The sequence below is a fragment of the Mustela erminea genome, chromosome 1, assembly GCF_009829155.1.
Source record: "Mustela erminea isolate mMusErm1 chromosome 1, mMusErm1.Pri, whole genome shotgun sequence".
Lineage (NCBI taxonomy): Eukaryota > Metazoa > Chordata > Mammalia > Carnivora > Mustelidae > Mustela > Mustela erminea.
In genome coordinates this window covers 25,453,980-25,470,528 of record NC_045614.1, presented here as the reverse complement: position 1 = coordinate 25,470,528, position 16,549 = coordinate 25,453,980, and the positions used below count along the sequence as shown (strand labels likewise).

At 36.3% G+C, this 16,549-nt stretch overlaps 1 protein-coding gene across 5 annotated transcripts in view; it reads left to right on the top strand.

Moving 5' to 3' along the window:
- Positions 1-16,549, top strand: part of TASOR (transcription activation suppressor) — a 53,955-nt gene that overhangs the window by 28,329 nt on the left and 9,077 nt on the right. For 3 of the 5 annotated variants that reach the window (XM_032322780.1, XM_032322797.1, XM_032322815.1), the window contains exons 12-18: positions 2,364-2,436; positions 2,522-2,593; positions 3,746-4,447; positions 7,577-7,983; positions 9,349-9,490; positions 10,775-10,834; positions 14,337-15,271. In XM_032322780.1, coding sequence (XP_032178671.1) covers positions 2,364-2,436; positions 2,522-2,593; positions 3,746-4,447; positions 7,577-7,983; positions 9,349-9,490; positions 10,775-10,834; positions 14,337-15,271 — 2,391 coding nt within the window. The remainder of the gene's footprint in view (positions 1-2,363; positions 2,437-2,521; positions 2,594-3,745; positions 4,448-7,576; positions 7,984-9,348; positions 9,491-10,774; positions 10,835-14,336; positions 15,272-16,549) is intronic. The other 2 variants (XM_032322787.1, XM_032322807.1) reach the window with 1 other exon arrangement.

Genomic DNA, 16,549 nt, shown 5'->3' with positions numbered 1-16,549 from the left:
TTGTTTGCTTTTTTTTAGACTTTATTATTATTTTAGTTTTTATGTAAATTAAGGTTAGTTAACATATAGTGTAGTATTCCTTTCAGGGGAAAGATTTTATTTAATTTAGAGAGAGAAGGGGGGGCGGGGGGCGCAGAGGGAGAAGAGAGAGAATCTCAAGAAGACTCTGCTGAGCATGGAGCCTGACTTGGGGCTGGATCCCAGGACCGTGAGATCATGACCTGAGCCGAAACCAAGAGTCAGACTCAACCAGTTGAGCCACCCAGGTCCTGAAAGATTTTATTTTTAAGTAATCTCCACATCCAACACGGAGCTTGAACTCACAGCCCCGAGATCAAGTCACACGCTCTACCAACTGAGCTAGCCAGGTTCTCCAGCATTTTTGTGTTTGTACCATGTTACCTGTAATGTTTATTTGAAAAGTCAAAATAGTAGAATCAAGAAATAAAAATTGGCAGACTAGATTAATACTGTTTTCTGAGGGGAAGAAAACAGTAAGGTATAATAGAGGCAGCAGAAGGATGGAATTCAAAGGATGTTTCTTCCCCTACAGCATTTAAAGTGTTTCTGGGAGCTAAAGGCAAAGATACTATTTTTAGGGCCTCTCTCTGCTGGAATGTTGTTTTAGGATGTGGATTCCCTGTGCTCCATGGGTCTCTGGGGATGTTAAGGCCCATTAAAAGACAAGGGTCTTTATGGCACTGAACCAGTGGAATTTAAAACCCTGGTATTAGAGTGGGTGAGACATTAAAATTATCTATTTTTTCCTTAATGACCACAAAACATGAAAATCTTACTCGTACTTCCCAGCTTCGTGTTCTGACAAACCAAGAGATGGGTAAAATGTTAAAAGGAATATGATATGTAAAATGTTTTAGGGATACCCAGGTGGCTCAGTAGCTTAAGGATCTGACTCTTGATTAGGTCATGATCTCATGGTTGTGAAATCCAGCTCCATGTCAGGCTCTGTGCTCAAGAGTCTGCTTGAGATTCTCTCTCTCCCCGCCCTCTGTGCATACTCTCTTTCTAAATAAATAAAAATGAAACATTTTGGATAAAAGTATTTGAGTCTGAAACAAATTTTGCATGTACATTGTCCATTTTACTTTTGGCTGTTCATTGTCTTTATTAAATGTAAATCGATAGCAGTTATTTTCTGTCCATTAAATTATGGGTTCTTTCACAGACTTTGTTTACTGGAATTAATAGAAATTTAGGTGACACGTACTTCCTTTTAGAGTCCCGATAACCTTTTATGTTCAACTGTCATGCTTAGATCTTCTTTTCTTCCCCTTTCTTCAATCTAAAACATACTGCAAATGATTGCAGTAGCTGACAAACTTTCTTGCATTACTTTTTTTATTTCCCCCTCCTTCACAGTGCTGTTGGAGTTTTTTTGTTGGTTTTTGAACTCCATTTCAAAAGGACATATACTCTTGAGGGCATTCCTGGCTAACCTGGTATTCTTACCTTTTTTACAGTTGAGCTCATAATCTTTCTTTCTAGACTTGTATGTTTGTCCTAGTCTGCCATCACCTTTTTGCTAATCTTAAGTACTCTAATGCCTGCAGACCATTCATCAATTGTAACTGCCTTTGCTCATGATGTTGACTCTTAAAATAGTCCTTCCCATAATCTTAGGCTCTTGGCAGTGTTCCTATCCTTCAGAATCCACCTAAAGAACACTGTCAGTATCTTTTCCAACTATAAACTATATTTTTTCTCTTCTTGTTGTTTTGTATATTTTTTTGAGAACTTCTCTGTTTTGAATAATTATTGATATTTCTTCTGTTACTCTCCACCCAATTATAAATTTCTTATGATCAAGGCTCTTGTGTTGCTTGTCTTTAAAGTTCTTTCTGGCAAGGCAAATTGCCTTAGGTTGAAAGGTGTTCATTAACTATGTGAAGAATTAGATTATAGCAACACATTTAATTTGAGATTAGCTTGACCTCATGAAATGTAATGTTTGTGCTATACTTGTTTTTATACCCCTAACATTTAGCACACCGCTTTGGCAATTTAACATGTCTTTTGAATTGTTGAGGAAGGTATTTGAAGTCTTTAATTTGGTCCTTGTATTTTAGTGTCAAGGAAAAATCGAGTTGGTTTCACGGTTAATTAGGGGAATTCGTTCAGTAATATCTTCTTCTTATTACTAATATGAGAACTAGGGAATTTTTGTTTGCTTGGAATTCTGTTAATCAGAGAGTTCATAGAGTTTTTAATGTGGTAGCAATATTTTTCCTAAAGCAAGATGATCAGTAACTTGTTTGCTTTAATTATTAGAAACTGCTGTGTGCCTGCCTTATGATGAGTAATAATGAAGCAGATTCAACTTCTTCCCTTTTCCAAAAATGCAGGTCCTTGTTAAACCTTTGGGAGACCGAGGATACCTTTTTCTTCTCTCTCCTTGTCAAATGGTTTCTCCATATGGTAAGTGATCTCTCTAATCTTTACAATTCTTTTTAATTTTTTCATTAGAACATACTGCTAACCAGTTTGGCTTCTGTTTTTTTAGAACATCAAACTGCCAGATCTCGAGTCCTACATGCTTTATTTCTATTTCAAGAATCTAGAGGCGTAGTTACTTGTAAGTTCTTTGAATATCTAAATCAAGTCACTGATAAATACTTACATTTCTTTGAAATTTTCCAGATAACTCAGTAAACATTTTTTTTCTTATATCATATTTTGGAAAATACTATGGGGCTATTAAGATGTATTAGCAAAGCAAAATAAAACATAAACTATATATGACTTGATTATTTTTTAATGGAAAATTCTTTGGGAGTTAACAGTGTTTTCACTAAATGAACATTGATTGTAATTATTTTTTTTTTTAAATTTCATTTATTTATTTGACAGATCACCAGTAGGCAGAGAGGCAGGCAGAGAGAGAGGGAAACAGGTTCCCTGCTGAGCAGAGAACCCGATGCGGGGCTTGATCCCAGGACCCTGGGATCATGACCTGAGCCGAAGGCAGAGGCTTAACCCACTGAGCCACCCAGGTTCCCCATTGATTGTAATTATTAAAATAGTATAGTAGCTTTGGTTTTTAGGGTTCTATATTATTAGTAGTATTTTTTTTAGCTGAGTTCATTTTTGCTTTCAAATTTTAACAACAATAAAAAGATCATATGCTAGTCTAAATTTAGGCCATTTAAAATTAATAAAAATTTACACTGGTGTTAGAGAAAATTTGCTATTCTCTGTTTCTAAGAAAGTACTTGAATTCTATATTAAGGTAAAATTCCCACTGATGGGTTTCATTGTTAAATTAAGAATGACATTTTCAATTGTAGCCACTTGGTGTTGAGATATCTGTCTATACGGTGTAAAACATTAATGTAAAGTTAGATTTATTCCAGTACAGCAGGAAGGAGTGACATTGCTATCAGTTGGCAGGATTCTCTTACAAGGGACCTCAGATTTTGCCTTGCTTCTTTATTTCTGTTTACATTTCCCTGCTACCAGTTGAATGCCAAGGGACAATAAGAAATGAAGATCTTCAATGAGTGGGTGTTTTTTCCTTTAAAAATACCCTCTACAATTTTTAGTTTCTTAAGCAGCCTCTTTTTAGAAGCAACACTCTTCGTTTATTTCTATGTTGCATATATTAGGGTACATACTGCTAGTCTGGTTTACCATTAATGTGTAAATGTTGTTGCATTTCTTTGACAACATGTAGATCTGTGTTTGATTCTTGATTGCTAACATGGTTTGCCTTTTTGTTTGTTTACAGCACAGAAAGGTTCAACTAATGCAACACCACAGAAGAGACATGAGAGCATGACAGATGTATTAAAAATAACTCAGTTTTTACAGTTTGCTTTGATTCAGTGTCGAAAGGAATTCAAAAATATAAATACTATAAATTTTCATTCTGTTGTTGAAAAGTATGTAAATGAATTTTTTAAGCGAGGTTTTGGTTCAGGTAAACGAGAGTTTATCATGTTTCCATATGATTCCCGATTAGATGATAAAAAGTTCTTATACTCAGCTCCAAAAAATAAATCCCATATTGATAATTGTTTGCATGCCTATATTTTTCGGCCTGAAATGTATCAGTTACCAATTTGTAAATTGAAAGAGCTTTTTGAAGAAAATAGAAAACTTCAACAGTTCAGTCCACTCTCAGATTATGAAGGCCAAGAAGAAGAAATGAATGGTACAAAAATGAAATTTGGAAAACGAAATAACTCAAGGGGTGAAACTATTATACCTAGAAAGCAGAAGTCCTCTCACTCTTTGGATTATGATAAGGATAGAGTCAAAGAATTGATTAATTTAATTCAGTGTAGGAAAAAAAATGTGGGTGGGGACTCAGACACAGAAGATATGAGAAGCAAAACTGTCTTGAAGAGGAAGCTTGAGGATCTACCTGAAAATATGAGAAAGCTCGCCAAAACCAGTAATTTATCTGAAAATTGCCATCTATATGAAGGTAAAAATATCAGGTTGCTTTTATATAGTATAAAAATAACAACCAAAAATACAGTAAAATAGTTCTGTCCTTTCCCCTAGTACAGGCGTCTGCAAGTTATAGCCTCAGAACCAATCCAGCCTGTCCCCTATTTTTGTAAAGAAAGTAATCGGATTTCTGAATTGTATAGCTTAGGCTAATACAAGGAAAATAAAGTATGCTTGGCTATTGTCCTCTTAATTGGAGTTCTTGTCCTTTTATGTCCTGTTAATTTTATAATTGGGAAAGTACATTGAATATTAGGTCCCTTTAGCATGTTGCTTAGTGAAAGGAACCTTCGGAGGTTTAAAATTTGATATCTTAGATGCATACACATTTTTTTTCCCACCCCAGTAATATGTTTGACTTGTTCTTTTTTTCTATTTTTCTTTATTTTGTTTTAGTTGACAGTAAAAGTCAGAAATGGGAGATATTTTTTTCAAGTGTGTGTTTCAGTACTGCAAGTACTCTAAAACCTTTTTCATCTAGATTTTTAATATATTCACACTGCTTAAAAAAGCATGAAATGTCTTTGAGTTAGTGGACCTTTGAATTTTGTGCTGCTGCTCTTCTTGTTGTTTATGGCAGATACCAGTATTCCATTCTTGTTTCTTACTAAGCTATTTTACTTGTATATGTTCAAATTCAGTGTGTCTCAGAACTGATTAGGTTAAATCAGTGTTTTTATACTGTTCTCTTAGCCATCAGTGCTTGTATCCTCAGTTACTTTTCACTTATTTGCTCTTCTTTCTCTATTCCTGCACGTATGGTAACCACTGGCCACGTGTTGTATTTAAATTTAAATTAAAATGGGGGTACCTGGGTGGCTCAGTGGGTTAAAGCCTCTGCATTCAGCTCAAGTCATGATCTCGGGGTCCTGAGATCGAGCCCCACATCAGGCTCTCAGCTCTGTGGGGAGCCTGCTTCCTCTTCTCTCTCTCTCTGCCTGCCACTCTGCCTACTTGTGATCTCTGTCAAATAAAAATCTTAAAAAAAAAATGTTTAAATTAAAATGAAATAAAGGTTCATTTCATATATTATATTTGGAACATTGCATAAGCCATACTACTGTATTGCAATAGCACAGATAGAGAACATTTCCATCATTGTAGAGAGTTCTGTTTGACAGTGCTGTCGTCTTCAGTAACTTTAAAGTGTTTCTTCTTTAAAGTGTTTTTTCTTTCCAGCATTTTCATCTTGTTCTTACCTCTTGGGTGGCTTTCCTGGCATCTGTCACCCATTTCAGTATCATGTTCTTCCAGTCTCAGCTTTGTATATGTCTTTTCAAAAGTTTTTGATAGATTGGCCATAACCCACATGGGTAACCATGTTTCCCACTCTTTTTTCCCATATTCCTTGATTAGGGTTCATCTCTCTCCCCAGAATATGTCATAGTCAGCCCTTTACACTCCTTTTTCTTTCTTCCCGAAGCATCTTTCATTTCTCTCAACCCTTATATCTTTGCATTTCAGATCCCTCCCTAGATTTTGGCTCTTCTGCTTCTTGATTGTTATTACCTTTAGCTTACGCCATGCTGAATCTGTGGACATTTACTGATCTGCACTGCCTTAACTGTTGACCTGGTGTCTTGAGAATTAACTGTTTACCATATGCCAGGTGTTTTACATATATGGACTCATTTAGTTCTTGAGTTGTAGACATTATTATCCTTAATTTACAGATAAAAAAAAAATCTGAAGAATTTGAGTAATTTTACCTAAAGTTATGTAGTTCATTAATCCATGTTTAATTCATAACTTAGTTGTGACTGACTCTAAAACATTGTAAATACAGCCCAAACTTGGCTGTATTTACTAGCATTAGCACATAATGGTCAAGATACTTAAGTTTCAGTACTGTTTTAGCTGATAATTGATTTTGTCTATGTGAAAAAATAGTCGTGTATTACAGTCAGGCTTTATCAATAATAAAAATGGTGGGAAAGCCAGGCCAATAGGCCAAAGTAGAGGCCAAATAGGCAGGGGAGAAGGGAGAGATAGGTTAAATTTGAACTAGTGACAGTCAGACTTGCATTTCTAGGTGTTCCTCATTTGTGTTTCTAAATTTTTTAACCCCTGTGGTTCATTATACCCTGCTTAAATTGGAAATCCTGACATCTATCCAGGCTTTACCCTTCTTCAGCATTACAAGCCCCATTTCCTGAATGTCTATTCCCTTTGCAGGTTTTAAATATAATGGTTGTGCAGATCACCCATATTTATACCTGCTTGTAACCATCTCTTAACATGTTTTCTCTCATAGTATTTTTTGTTCTTAGTGCAAGTTTGGTATAGACTGCTTCAGGATAGTTTTGTATCTCTAGTTTAGCTTTGTTATGAATTAAGTAATCTAGTCATTCAAGATAAGGTTTTAGATTATAAGAATATCAAGCTTTATCTTAAAGACAAAATCTAATAGGTATAAAGGAGATAGAAATCAAATTAAGCCATGGTTTGGTTTTTTTTAGTAGATTTAAATGTAATCTGCATGTCCTAACATTTTGCAGAATAACAAGTACAGATATTTTTTCTTTTTTCAAGTCAGATAAAACTGGGGGTAAACAGATTGGGATTTTGGTAATAGAGTTTAAGGTAACTACACTACAGGTATTAATATATATTATCCATACTACTAGCATGATGTCTGAGCTCATTTCTCCATTAATACAGTTTTCAAGTTATGAAAATAAGCTTTCATTTATGGTAATTTCTAGCTATGTGCAAATTTTTTTTAATTTTTCTTATTACTTTTAAAGGATTTTTATTTATTTATTTGAAAGATAAAGTACATACATATGGGGAGAAGCAAGCACGCCACTGAGCAGGGAGCCTGATGTGGGGCTTAATCCCAAACCCCTAGGATCATGACTTGAGCAAAAGGCAGGTGCTTAACCAACTGAGCCACCTTGGTACCTGCTATGTGCAGAATTTTAGAACCAGTTATATTTGTAAAGAAAGGGATGGATGTACTCATACAGTCTAAGCCAGTGGTCTGATTGGATTCTTTCCCATAAATACCTTATGACAATTAATTTCTAGGTAAATATGATTTTTAAGTTTTTATGCAAACATTCCAAACTAAGATAAGGTTTTTCTTTCTCTTTACCTTCAGGGTCTCCTCAGCCTATTGGCTCTCTTGGGCATGATGCTGATTTGAGACAGCAGCTGCAGGATACCTCTAATTCCGGTGTTGCTGATATCCATCGGCTATTTAATTGGCTATCAGAAACACTAGCAAATGCACGGCATTCTGATGCATCCTTGACAGATACAGTCAACAAAGCCTTAGGATTGAATACTGATGATGCCTATGAAGAGCTGAGGCAAAAGCATGAGTATGAGTTGAGCTCTCCCCCAGATAAGAAAGAATATGAGCAGCCTACTTGTGCAAAAATTGAAAGTGTGCATTTTAAGGGCACTCAGAGCCCATTGCTAGAAGTTGATACATCATTGTTAAAGTATCCTGTTGCTGTTTCTACTGGTGAAGCAGGCATGGACCATAAACTACATTTGAAAGAAGTAAGCATGTGTCTTTTGATTATATATGTTGTTTTTGTGAATGTGTGTCTGGAAGAGGATGTAGGTGTGTTTCAATGGGATTTTTCTCCCTTTCAAAAAGAAAGAACATACACATTGCAATGAAGGTATCTGTCCAGGATAGTAGTTCTAAGTTATTCCTTATTACAAAGGGATAAATGCAGAAGTAGCTGTTTTCCTTCCTGCTTATAGGTTTGTGTGTATCGGCATATATATAGTTAATAAAATTGAATCCTCAAAAGATTGGCTTTCTTCTGGCAGTTCTAGAATCCAAAAGTGACATAAACAAGATTAGGTAGTTTGTATTTTTCATGCAAAGAGGAATGGAATGTGAGTGTCCTTTAAAGATTACTTCTGAAATGACTCTGAGCATTGCTTGACAGGACATCCAGTTTATTTATGAAGGAAACTTAGTACTGATCTCCAGCTGAGAAGTAACCTTGTCTTCCCCAAAATGTGGCTGCATCTCTGGAAAATAACAATAACAGGATGGCACCATTTTCCTAAGGGTTCATTTCTAATTTCCTTTTCTCTCCTATTTCTCTCACCTGCCTTTGAATAAAAGTCATATGCATGTCCCCAGGCTTTCTGCACATAGTTTTAGGATATTTATTTTAGGGGGAGGATGATATCAGGAGACCCACTTGCAGAAGTATGTAACTTAGGTAACTAACTAATATTATTAACATTTCCTGACATATTTAATATTCTAAATTGAGTTGATAGGAGCATGGGCCAAACTCTGCCCCCGCTGCCTTCATCTCTCTATTTATTTATTTATTTGAGAGCGCAGCCACGAGGGAGAGGGAGCGAGAGAATCTTAGCCCATCATGGGGCTCAATCTCAACCCTCATCATGATCTGAGCCAAAGTCAAAAGCCAGATTCTTAACTGACTGAGCCATCTCGGTGCCCCCGCCCACTGCCCGTTTTTGTAACTAAGGCTTTAGTGGAACACTGTGCAACGCAGCCATTTGTGTAGGTGGGTCCTCTGGCTGCTTTTGCACTACACAGGCAGACCTGGGTATCCAGCCCACAAAGCCTAAAATACTTGGTGCTTTTCTGAAAATTCTTACAGCCACTGCTCTAAATCAACATCAAATTATGTTTTGAGGGAAAACATTATGTTTTAATTAAGACGAGAGTATTTTAACTTTGCCATGCTGTTTTTACTCATTTGTAATGTTTAGATTGAAGCTTGTGGATTTGCTATCTTTAAAAAACAGTGGAATGTGTGACTTGGTTTCAGGGTTGTGAGTTCAAACCCCACATTGGGTGTGGAGCCTACTTGTTTATTCTGGACATAAAAGTTACTTGAAAAGCTATTGAATATGTACTCTAATTTTTAGGATCCAAATTTAATTAACATGAGTAATTTTGAAGATTGTAGTCTGTGTCCCACTGTTCCCATTGAACATGGATTCCGCAGACAGTCTAAGTCAAATAATGTTGAAGAGACTGAAATACATTGGAAACTGATTCCAATTACAGGTAAGAACATGTATACTGGGACTTCGGTTTGCTTGGTTTTACTTAGCAGTTTCCTAAAGGGTTTATCTTTTCTAGATTCCATTCTTGGGTGAGTGGGTGGTTCATCTTACTTGGTTCTGACATCATCTTATTTTGAGCAATGTAATGTTGGTTTTGGTGCATTTGGAGCAATGATGCTGGTTTTGGTCAGCATCAGCAAGTATCTGCAAAACAGCCTATAAAACCAGAGGGATTTAAAACATGCTTTCCCAATGGAGTTTAGCATGCAGACTTCCAAATGAATATTGTTGGCAGAAATTGAGTTTCTAATAAGGTGAGATAGTGACAGAGGTGAAATGACACCTCTTTGGGACAACAGATTAAATGTTATCTTCTCAAATTATTAGAATACACTTCACTATAAGAAGCTATCATCTAAGAAGTTATGTTGAGGTTCATCTGTTTGGGAAAAAACAAACAAACAAACTTGATTTCTTAACATTGGATTATCTTAGAAAACTTAGATCATCATAGAGATTACCCTGAAGTGATCAAATGCAGAAGTCCCTAGAAAGCTTATTGGACCATGGGGCAAGACTAGGTTAATGTTGAAAGATCATTTTACAGTATTCTAATTTCTCTGTGTAGACACATAAACACACACACACACATATACATACTCTTAATATTCTAAGTCCTTACCTTTGTTAGCTAAGCATTTTTGGAAATATTCCCAGGGCACATCTTTTCCATTCCTAGTCCTTTAAAAAGAAAAAAATGAAAACAAAAACAAAAAAAACCCAACTTTTTGCTAAAAAGTTAGACTGGCTTGTGACCTAGAAGCTACTGAGACCTCCAAGGACTCAGAAGAATTTCTAAAACTTGAAGAATTACCATGGGCTTCAGCACCAGTCTCTACTTAGTATCTTACCAGAAGGGCAAGAGCTCTAGAAGTGATGGTAGAGAAGTGACTGGTACTGAAGAGCTGGAGATGTTGGCTTGAATGGGAGAACACAGTAAAAAAGTAGTCAATACAAGTCATTATCCTAACCATTCTTCATTTAGGTAGCTTTGTAATTGATGTTCAGAGCCATTTGAAGGCGCAACATCTAGATGTTGATATTCCATCATCATCTGAATGGAAAGGGAAGCAACTTCTATCTCTGAATGACCCTTCTGGATTGTTTTAGGCAGAAGATGTAATACTTGGATTTGTTAGCATTTGGGTTTGTCGGAAAGGTGCTTAATATAGGTATCACATATATCTGAAAAGAGTCTACAAATCTAATGGATGCTTTCCCTCAGGAGGGAATGCAAGAAGCCCAGAAGACCAGCTGGGGAAACATGGTGAGAAACAAACACCAGGTGAGAAGCCTCCCCTTGCTTTTCCTCCCGATGTGCCCTTCTTCAGAATTGCTCCTTGCATTTCTGGTTCTCTATCAGTAGGGCACCATTTTGAGTTCTGTTATTACAGAAAATTTGGACAACATCATATTTGCATTTAAAATCTTTGATTTGTATCAAATATTCTTATACAAAGAATGTGTTTAAAGAGGTCACTGAGTATTCGGAGATTAAGTTTTCTTCACTGTAGTGATTCTGTCTGATACGATGTCTTGGGAAGATGGGAATTTTTTTCTTAATCCATTTCTGTAGAATACCCTATGCAAAACAGTCTTCAAGTTTCTTTAAAGTTTAAAAAACAAAAGGATTGAGGCCCGTTATCTTCTAGGTTCATTATTCCTAATCTTGAATTTTTGACCCAATTCTTCTGATTATTTAAGTAAAGTAGTGTAAATAAGAGATTAGGAAACTTTGGGATTTCAGAAAGTTACAGATGTTGCTGATTAGCCAGTTGCTGTTGGTTCTTAGAAGACCTTTTCTTTTGTCTGAGTTCAGTCCATTCAGCATCTCTGCAGATAGTCATAGGCATTGTTTTCTTGCTTAGAGTTTGGTGGTAGGCCTTTTTTGTTTGTTTCAATTTCATTATATCTTATTCTTTCTGAAATCGTAAGTGGTAATGGGTTTTTTTCCTTAATTTGAAGGAAAGCTAAGTGGCATAGTTTTAGTTGATCTTTATGGTTTTCCTCTCCATAGAGTTTTTTTTAAAAAGACTGAATGCTTTTCTTTAAGAAAATCTTTTGTCTCCTCCTAGGAAAAATGACCCAAAAAAGCAAAGCAGGAACAAAAGATATAAGAGATACAGGAAAGTGCATAAATCTTTAGTACACAGCTCAATGGGTTTTTACTTGTGTATAGACTCATGTTACAACTGCCTAAATCAAAATTTAGAACATTGCCAACACCCCCAGGTTTTCTTTTTCAGTCTTCCAGTAGGTACTCCCCCTGACCCAGCTGTAAGCACTAATCTAATTTTTTTTGTTTGTTTGTTTGACCATAGATTAGTTTTACCTGTTCTTAAATTTAAGGTAAATGGAACCTACAATGTCTTGTTTTGTTTTTGGCTGTTTCACTCAACATTATCCCTGGGATTCACCTATTTTGTCAGTAATCCTTTCTCATTAGAAGCAGCCAGGTATCTTGTCTTGTTTATGCTTCAACTTGAGCCATTGGCATCTGCAGTCCTCTTTTATTTGTCATACCATCTTTATATTTTGTGATGGAAAATGTAAATATGTAAATGATGCTGCCTTAGAGAACTCATTATTCCCCTTTCAGAGTCAAAGTACTGCAGTGCTTGAATGACAATCACTAGAAAACATGTATTATTGTTATTGACATGTGTTTCCTTTAGATCATTACTGGGAAGACATTTTTAAAGATAAAGTCAGTTCTAGTGATTAGAATCTTATAGGGGAAGTTTGTGCAAAATAGAATTAGATGATGGTACTTTTTTAAAAGATTTTTTTTGCTTTTTTAAAAGAGATTTAAACTTTTTTAATGGAGGAAAATTCCCTACATGGATTTAAGCTTAATTCAGCTTTAAAAAAAAAAATTCCCTTTATCATAGCCCTTCAAGGCATAAGCTTATTGGTCTGAACTACAGCTATATGTCTTGGGAGCAGGTATTTCATTTGAAATAATACATAATTGGAAGTTTAAAAATTATAGGTGGTATTCCCCAACCTCTTTGTTTTACAAGGTACAGTTTAAATGTTTTTATATAAATAAATCAGACATCTGATATGGTACTCAAGAAGAAGTGGAAAAGTATCTCAAAAAGTAAAATACCTCAAAAAGTCTTGCAGCCCTGTCCTAGACACTTAGTTTCATTGCATGGATCAACCTCTGTTAGAAATTTCTTATGTATCCTTCCGGATATTTTGTTTGTGCACTAAACCCCATGTTACAGATTTAAGAAGGATGTTCTGTGTTCTGGAGTTATTTTATGGAACTTGAATTTCTGCTTTAACAGTTTCATAAGTTTTTTGGGTTTGTTTGGTTTTTTTTTTTTAACTTTTTTTTTTTTTTTTTAAGATTTTATTTATTTATTTGACAGAGAGAGAATCACAAGTAGGCAGAGAGGCAGCAGAGAGAGAAGGGGAAGCAGGCTCCCCTCTGAGCAGAGAGCCCAATGTGGGGCATGATCCCAGATCATGACCTAAGCCGAAGGCAGAGGCCCAACCCACTGAGCCACCCAGGCACCCCTCAGTTTCACAAGTTTTTAATTCTTACATTGGATATTTTGCTCCCTTACCCTTCTTTCACCTACAGACCTGTTGTGGTCTTACTTGCCAGCAGACCTTTGCAGTAGTTAACCGGTGTAGTGGTTCATGGCAACTACCAGGGTTGGTGGAGAAATGTCACAAGCTGGCTGCTTCTGAGGCTGTTAAGAGCTTTAGAAAAGTGTGAGTGTGAGGAAAACCAAAACTGAATTTGTGTGGAGAGGGTATGTTGCCACATGTGGGTGCAAACTTGAATAAGGAATTCGCTGTATCTTCAAAGTACCATAGTTCTAAAAACTGTACTTATACCTGCAACTTCCTGATATAGAGGTACCATTTCATAGACTACAACAGCGATTTGTTAGGAAATATTGGCCAAGATTTAAGAAGAATTAATTAAAAAAAATAAAACTTTATAATATCTGGGCAAAGATCACAAACTTTTTTCTTTTCCTAAAATACTATAAATTGCTGTTAAACATATTTTCCCCTTGTCTTTTAAAAAGGGACTTAGGGTATGTGTTTTGAAATACAGTTTAAAAAACATAACATGGGGGTACCTGGGTGGCTCAGTCATTAAGCGTCTACCTTCGGCTCAGGTCATAATCCCAGCGTCCTAGAATCGAGCCCTGCTCAGCAGGGAGCTTCTCCCTCTCCCACTCCCCCTGCTTGTGTTCCCTTTCTTGCTGTGTGTCTCTCTGTCAAGTAAATAAATAAAATCTTTAAAATAAAAAAATTTAAAATATGTTTGAATTACAGTCTCTGGGGAAAAAGTATAATCTGTAGATGGAGCTAGCTGTCAAAAGTCAGAGTGTTACGGTTCCATTAACACCAGGTAGCTGAATGACCTTCTCTTCTCAAGATCTCAGGAGTGTTACTGTTAATGCAGATATGAAATATGTTTTTTTCCATATTACTGAACCCTCCCCCTCAACAGATCTGGGAAGCAGAAATAAGCAGACAATTTGTATTGATGCCAGATTTGCAGATGTTCGAACACTTCAAAAAAAATTAAAGGAAATAACATCCAGACTTGTTACTCTAGCTACTGAAATCCAAAGACCAGCCATAAGTAGAGCACATAGAAAATGGAGCTCATACCATCATTTGAGATATTTATTCTACCTTCCAGTGTAGAGTTTTAAATACATACTTTGATCTGACATTCCTATTTATGAGTTTGTGTTTTCAGATGTTATTTTTTGGGATTGCTCTTATAATAATGAACTCTTCCTATATAGGTATGAAATCACCAGAAGAACAAGTGGTGTATCTGCCACCACAGGAGGCCTTTCCTAACGACCCCCGGGTAATAAGTAGACAGAGAAGTTCTGATTACCAGTTTCCATCCTCTCCATTTACAGACACACTAAAGGGCACCACTGAGGATGACGTGTTGACAGGTCAGGTGGTGACAGTGGAGGAGCAGTGTGTGCCAGCAGCAGAGCCGCCCACAATGAGTGAAACCACAGAGAGGACAGTGTTAGGAGAGTACAATCTCTTTTCTAGGAAGATAGAAGAGATTTTGAAGCAAAAGAATGTTTCATATGTCAGTAGAATTTCCACACCTATTTTTTCAACACAAGAGAAGATGAAACGGCTTTCTGAGTTCATATATTCTAAGACTTCCAAAGCTGGTGTACAGGAGTTTGTAGATGGCTTGCATGAGAAACTAAATACTATTATTATCAAAGCATCGGCCAAGGGTCGGAATTTGCCACCAGTCAGTCCCAATGATTCTGGTAGTAAGATAGCATTGAATCCTCTGGGAAAGCCTGTCCTACCAGTTTCCTCAAGTGACTTCAACAATAAACAGCTCCTTGAGCCACTTTGTAGTGATACTTTGAAAGACACCAACTCCATTGAGCAGCATTCCTCTTCAGCTTTGGGTTTAACTGAAGTAGAAGTGAACCAGCCACACCATGCCACAGAGCTGATGGTGACTTCTGATCATACTGTACCTGGTGATACTGCCCGGGAACCGGTAGAAAAAGAAACAACAAAATCGCCCAGTGATGTAAACATTTCTGCCCAGCCAGCTCTTTCAAATTTTATAAGCCAGTTAGAACCTGAAGTATTTAACAGTTTGGTTAAAATCATGAAAGATGTCCAGAAAAATACTGTGAAATTTTATATTCATGAAGAAGAAGAGAGTGTGCTCTGTAAAGAAATAAAGGTAACTAAATGAGAAGGTAATAATGGGAATGCTATATAAACTTGTCTTACTGGGTCTGATCTCTATAAAGTGGAGGGGGATTTTTTTGTTTTTAAATGTTGACCATATATTTTCATAATTTAAAACAGTGGAATAAGACTAGTAAGTTCAATTAAATGTAGAACCTCTAAGTATATTAGAATTTAGAATCTTGTTTTATCATGATTTTATAGACCATTTGTATATACACTGCAAATACCTTTAAATTGTTGCTTCGAAGATTTTAAATGTTTCTTACCTGAGTTTTTAACTAGAAAAATACAGAGAGGTAGAAGAAGCTGTTAGTGTTTATTTCTTATGGGGGGGGGGGGAGGTTATCAGTCAAATAGAAAAAAACTGCCCAGGGATGACCTAATGGTGATATATATATAGTCTTTTGGCATTTCCTGATACCCTGATCATGTCAGGGTTCCCTACAGCCTTTTTGATCAAAAACCATGATGATCCTCAAAGACTCCCCAATCATGAAAAATTCCTCAATGCAAGGTATATTTTTTTCTACTGAAGCTACAGAGTAAGACTAGTCTTTCAAATATTTGATTTTTAAAAATACATGCATGTATTTGTATGTGTAGATACAGACATATATAAAATTTATAACAGGTAAATTATGACACAAAGGAATAGCTGTATCAGTATTTAATGTTAACAGTTAGTATTTACTAAACTCTAGGATTTTAATCCCTTCAGGAAATGATACAGGTTTTAAAATAAATGCCTGTTCCCATTTATGGAATTAACTTATCATGACAAGTTTCTGCTTGTTTTGTTAGAGGAAGCAGAAAGTACTATAAATAAATGCCTTATAGCTGAGAGTGGCCCAGAATCTGTGCTGCTATGTTCTGAGCCTTTGTCAGTTTGGGAGTTTCTTTGGTGTCAGCATGTTTCATGTAGCGTGCCCTTGAGAACATGGAGAACATGGAAATGAAGGAGGTAGAAGAGTGCTCAGTGTGCCTTTACTGCTAATTCCCTGTGATTTCTTAGGAGGCTGAAATCAGACGTATAGGAGTTTTCTTGGTTGCATTTTGCCCTGTATTATTGAATATAGAGCTGCTTAACTTTTTCCATCCCCAGCAGCATGTTCAAGTGTAGTACTTGGTGGGGAGGGGAAATAGCTGTGTGTTGGGGGTTCTAGTTGAGAGGATAGAGTGGATCCAGTCCCCCACTGTGCTCAGCATCATCCCATCTTCCTCACCACATTAATTTATACACTAATTGTATCACACAGAAAATGTACTG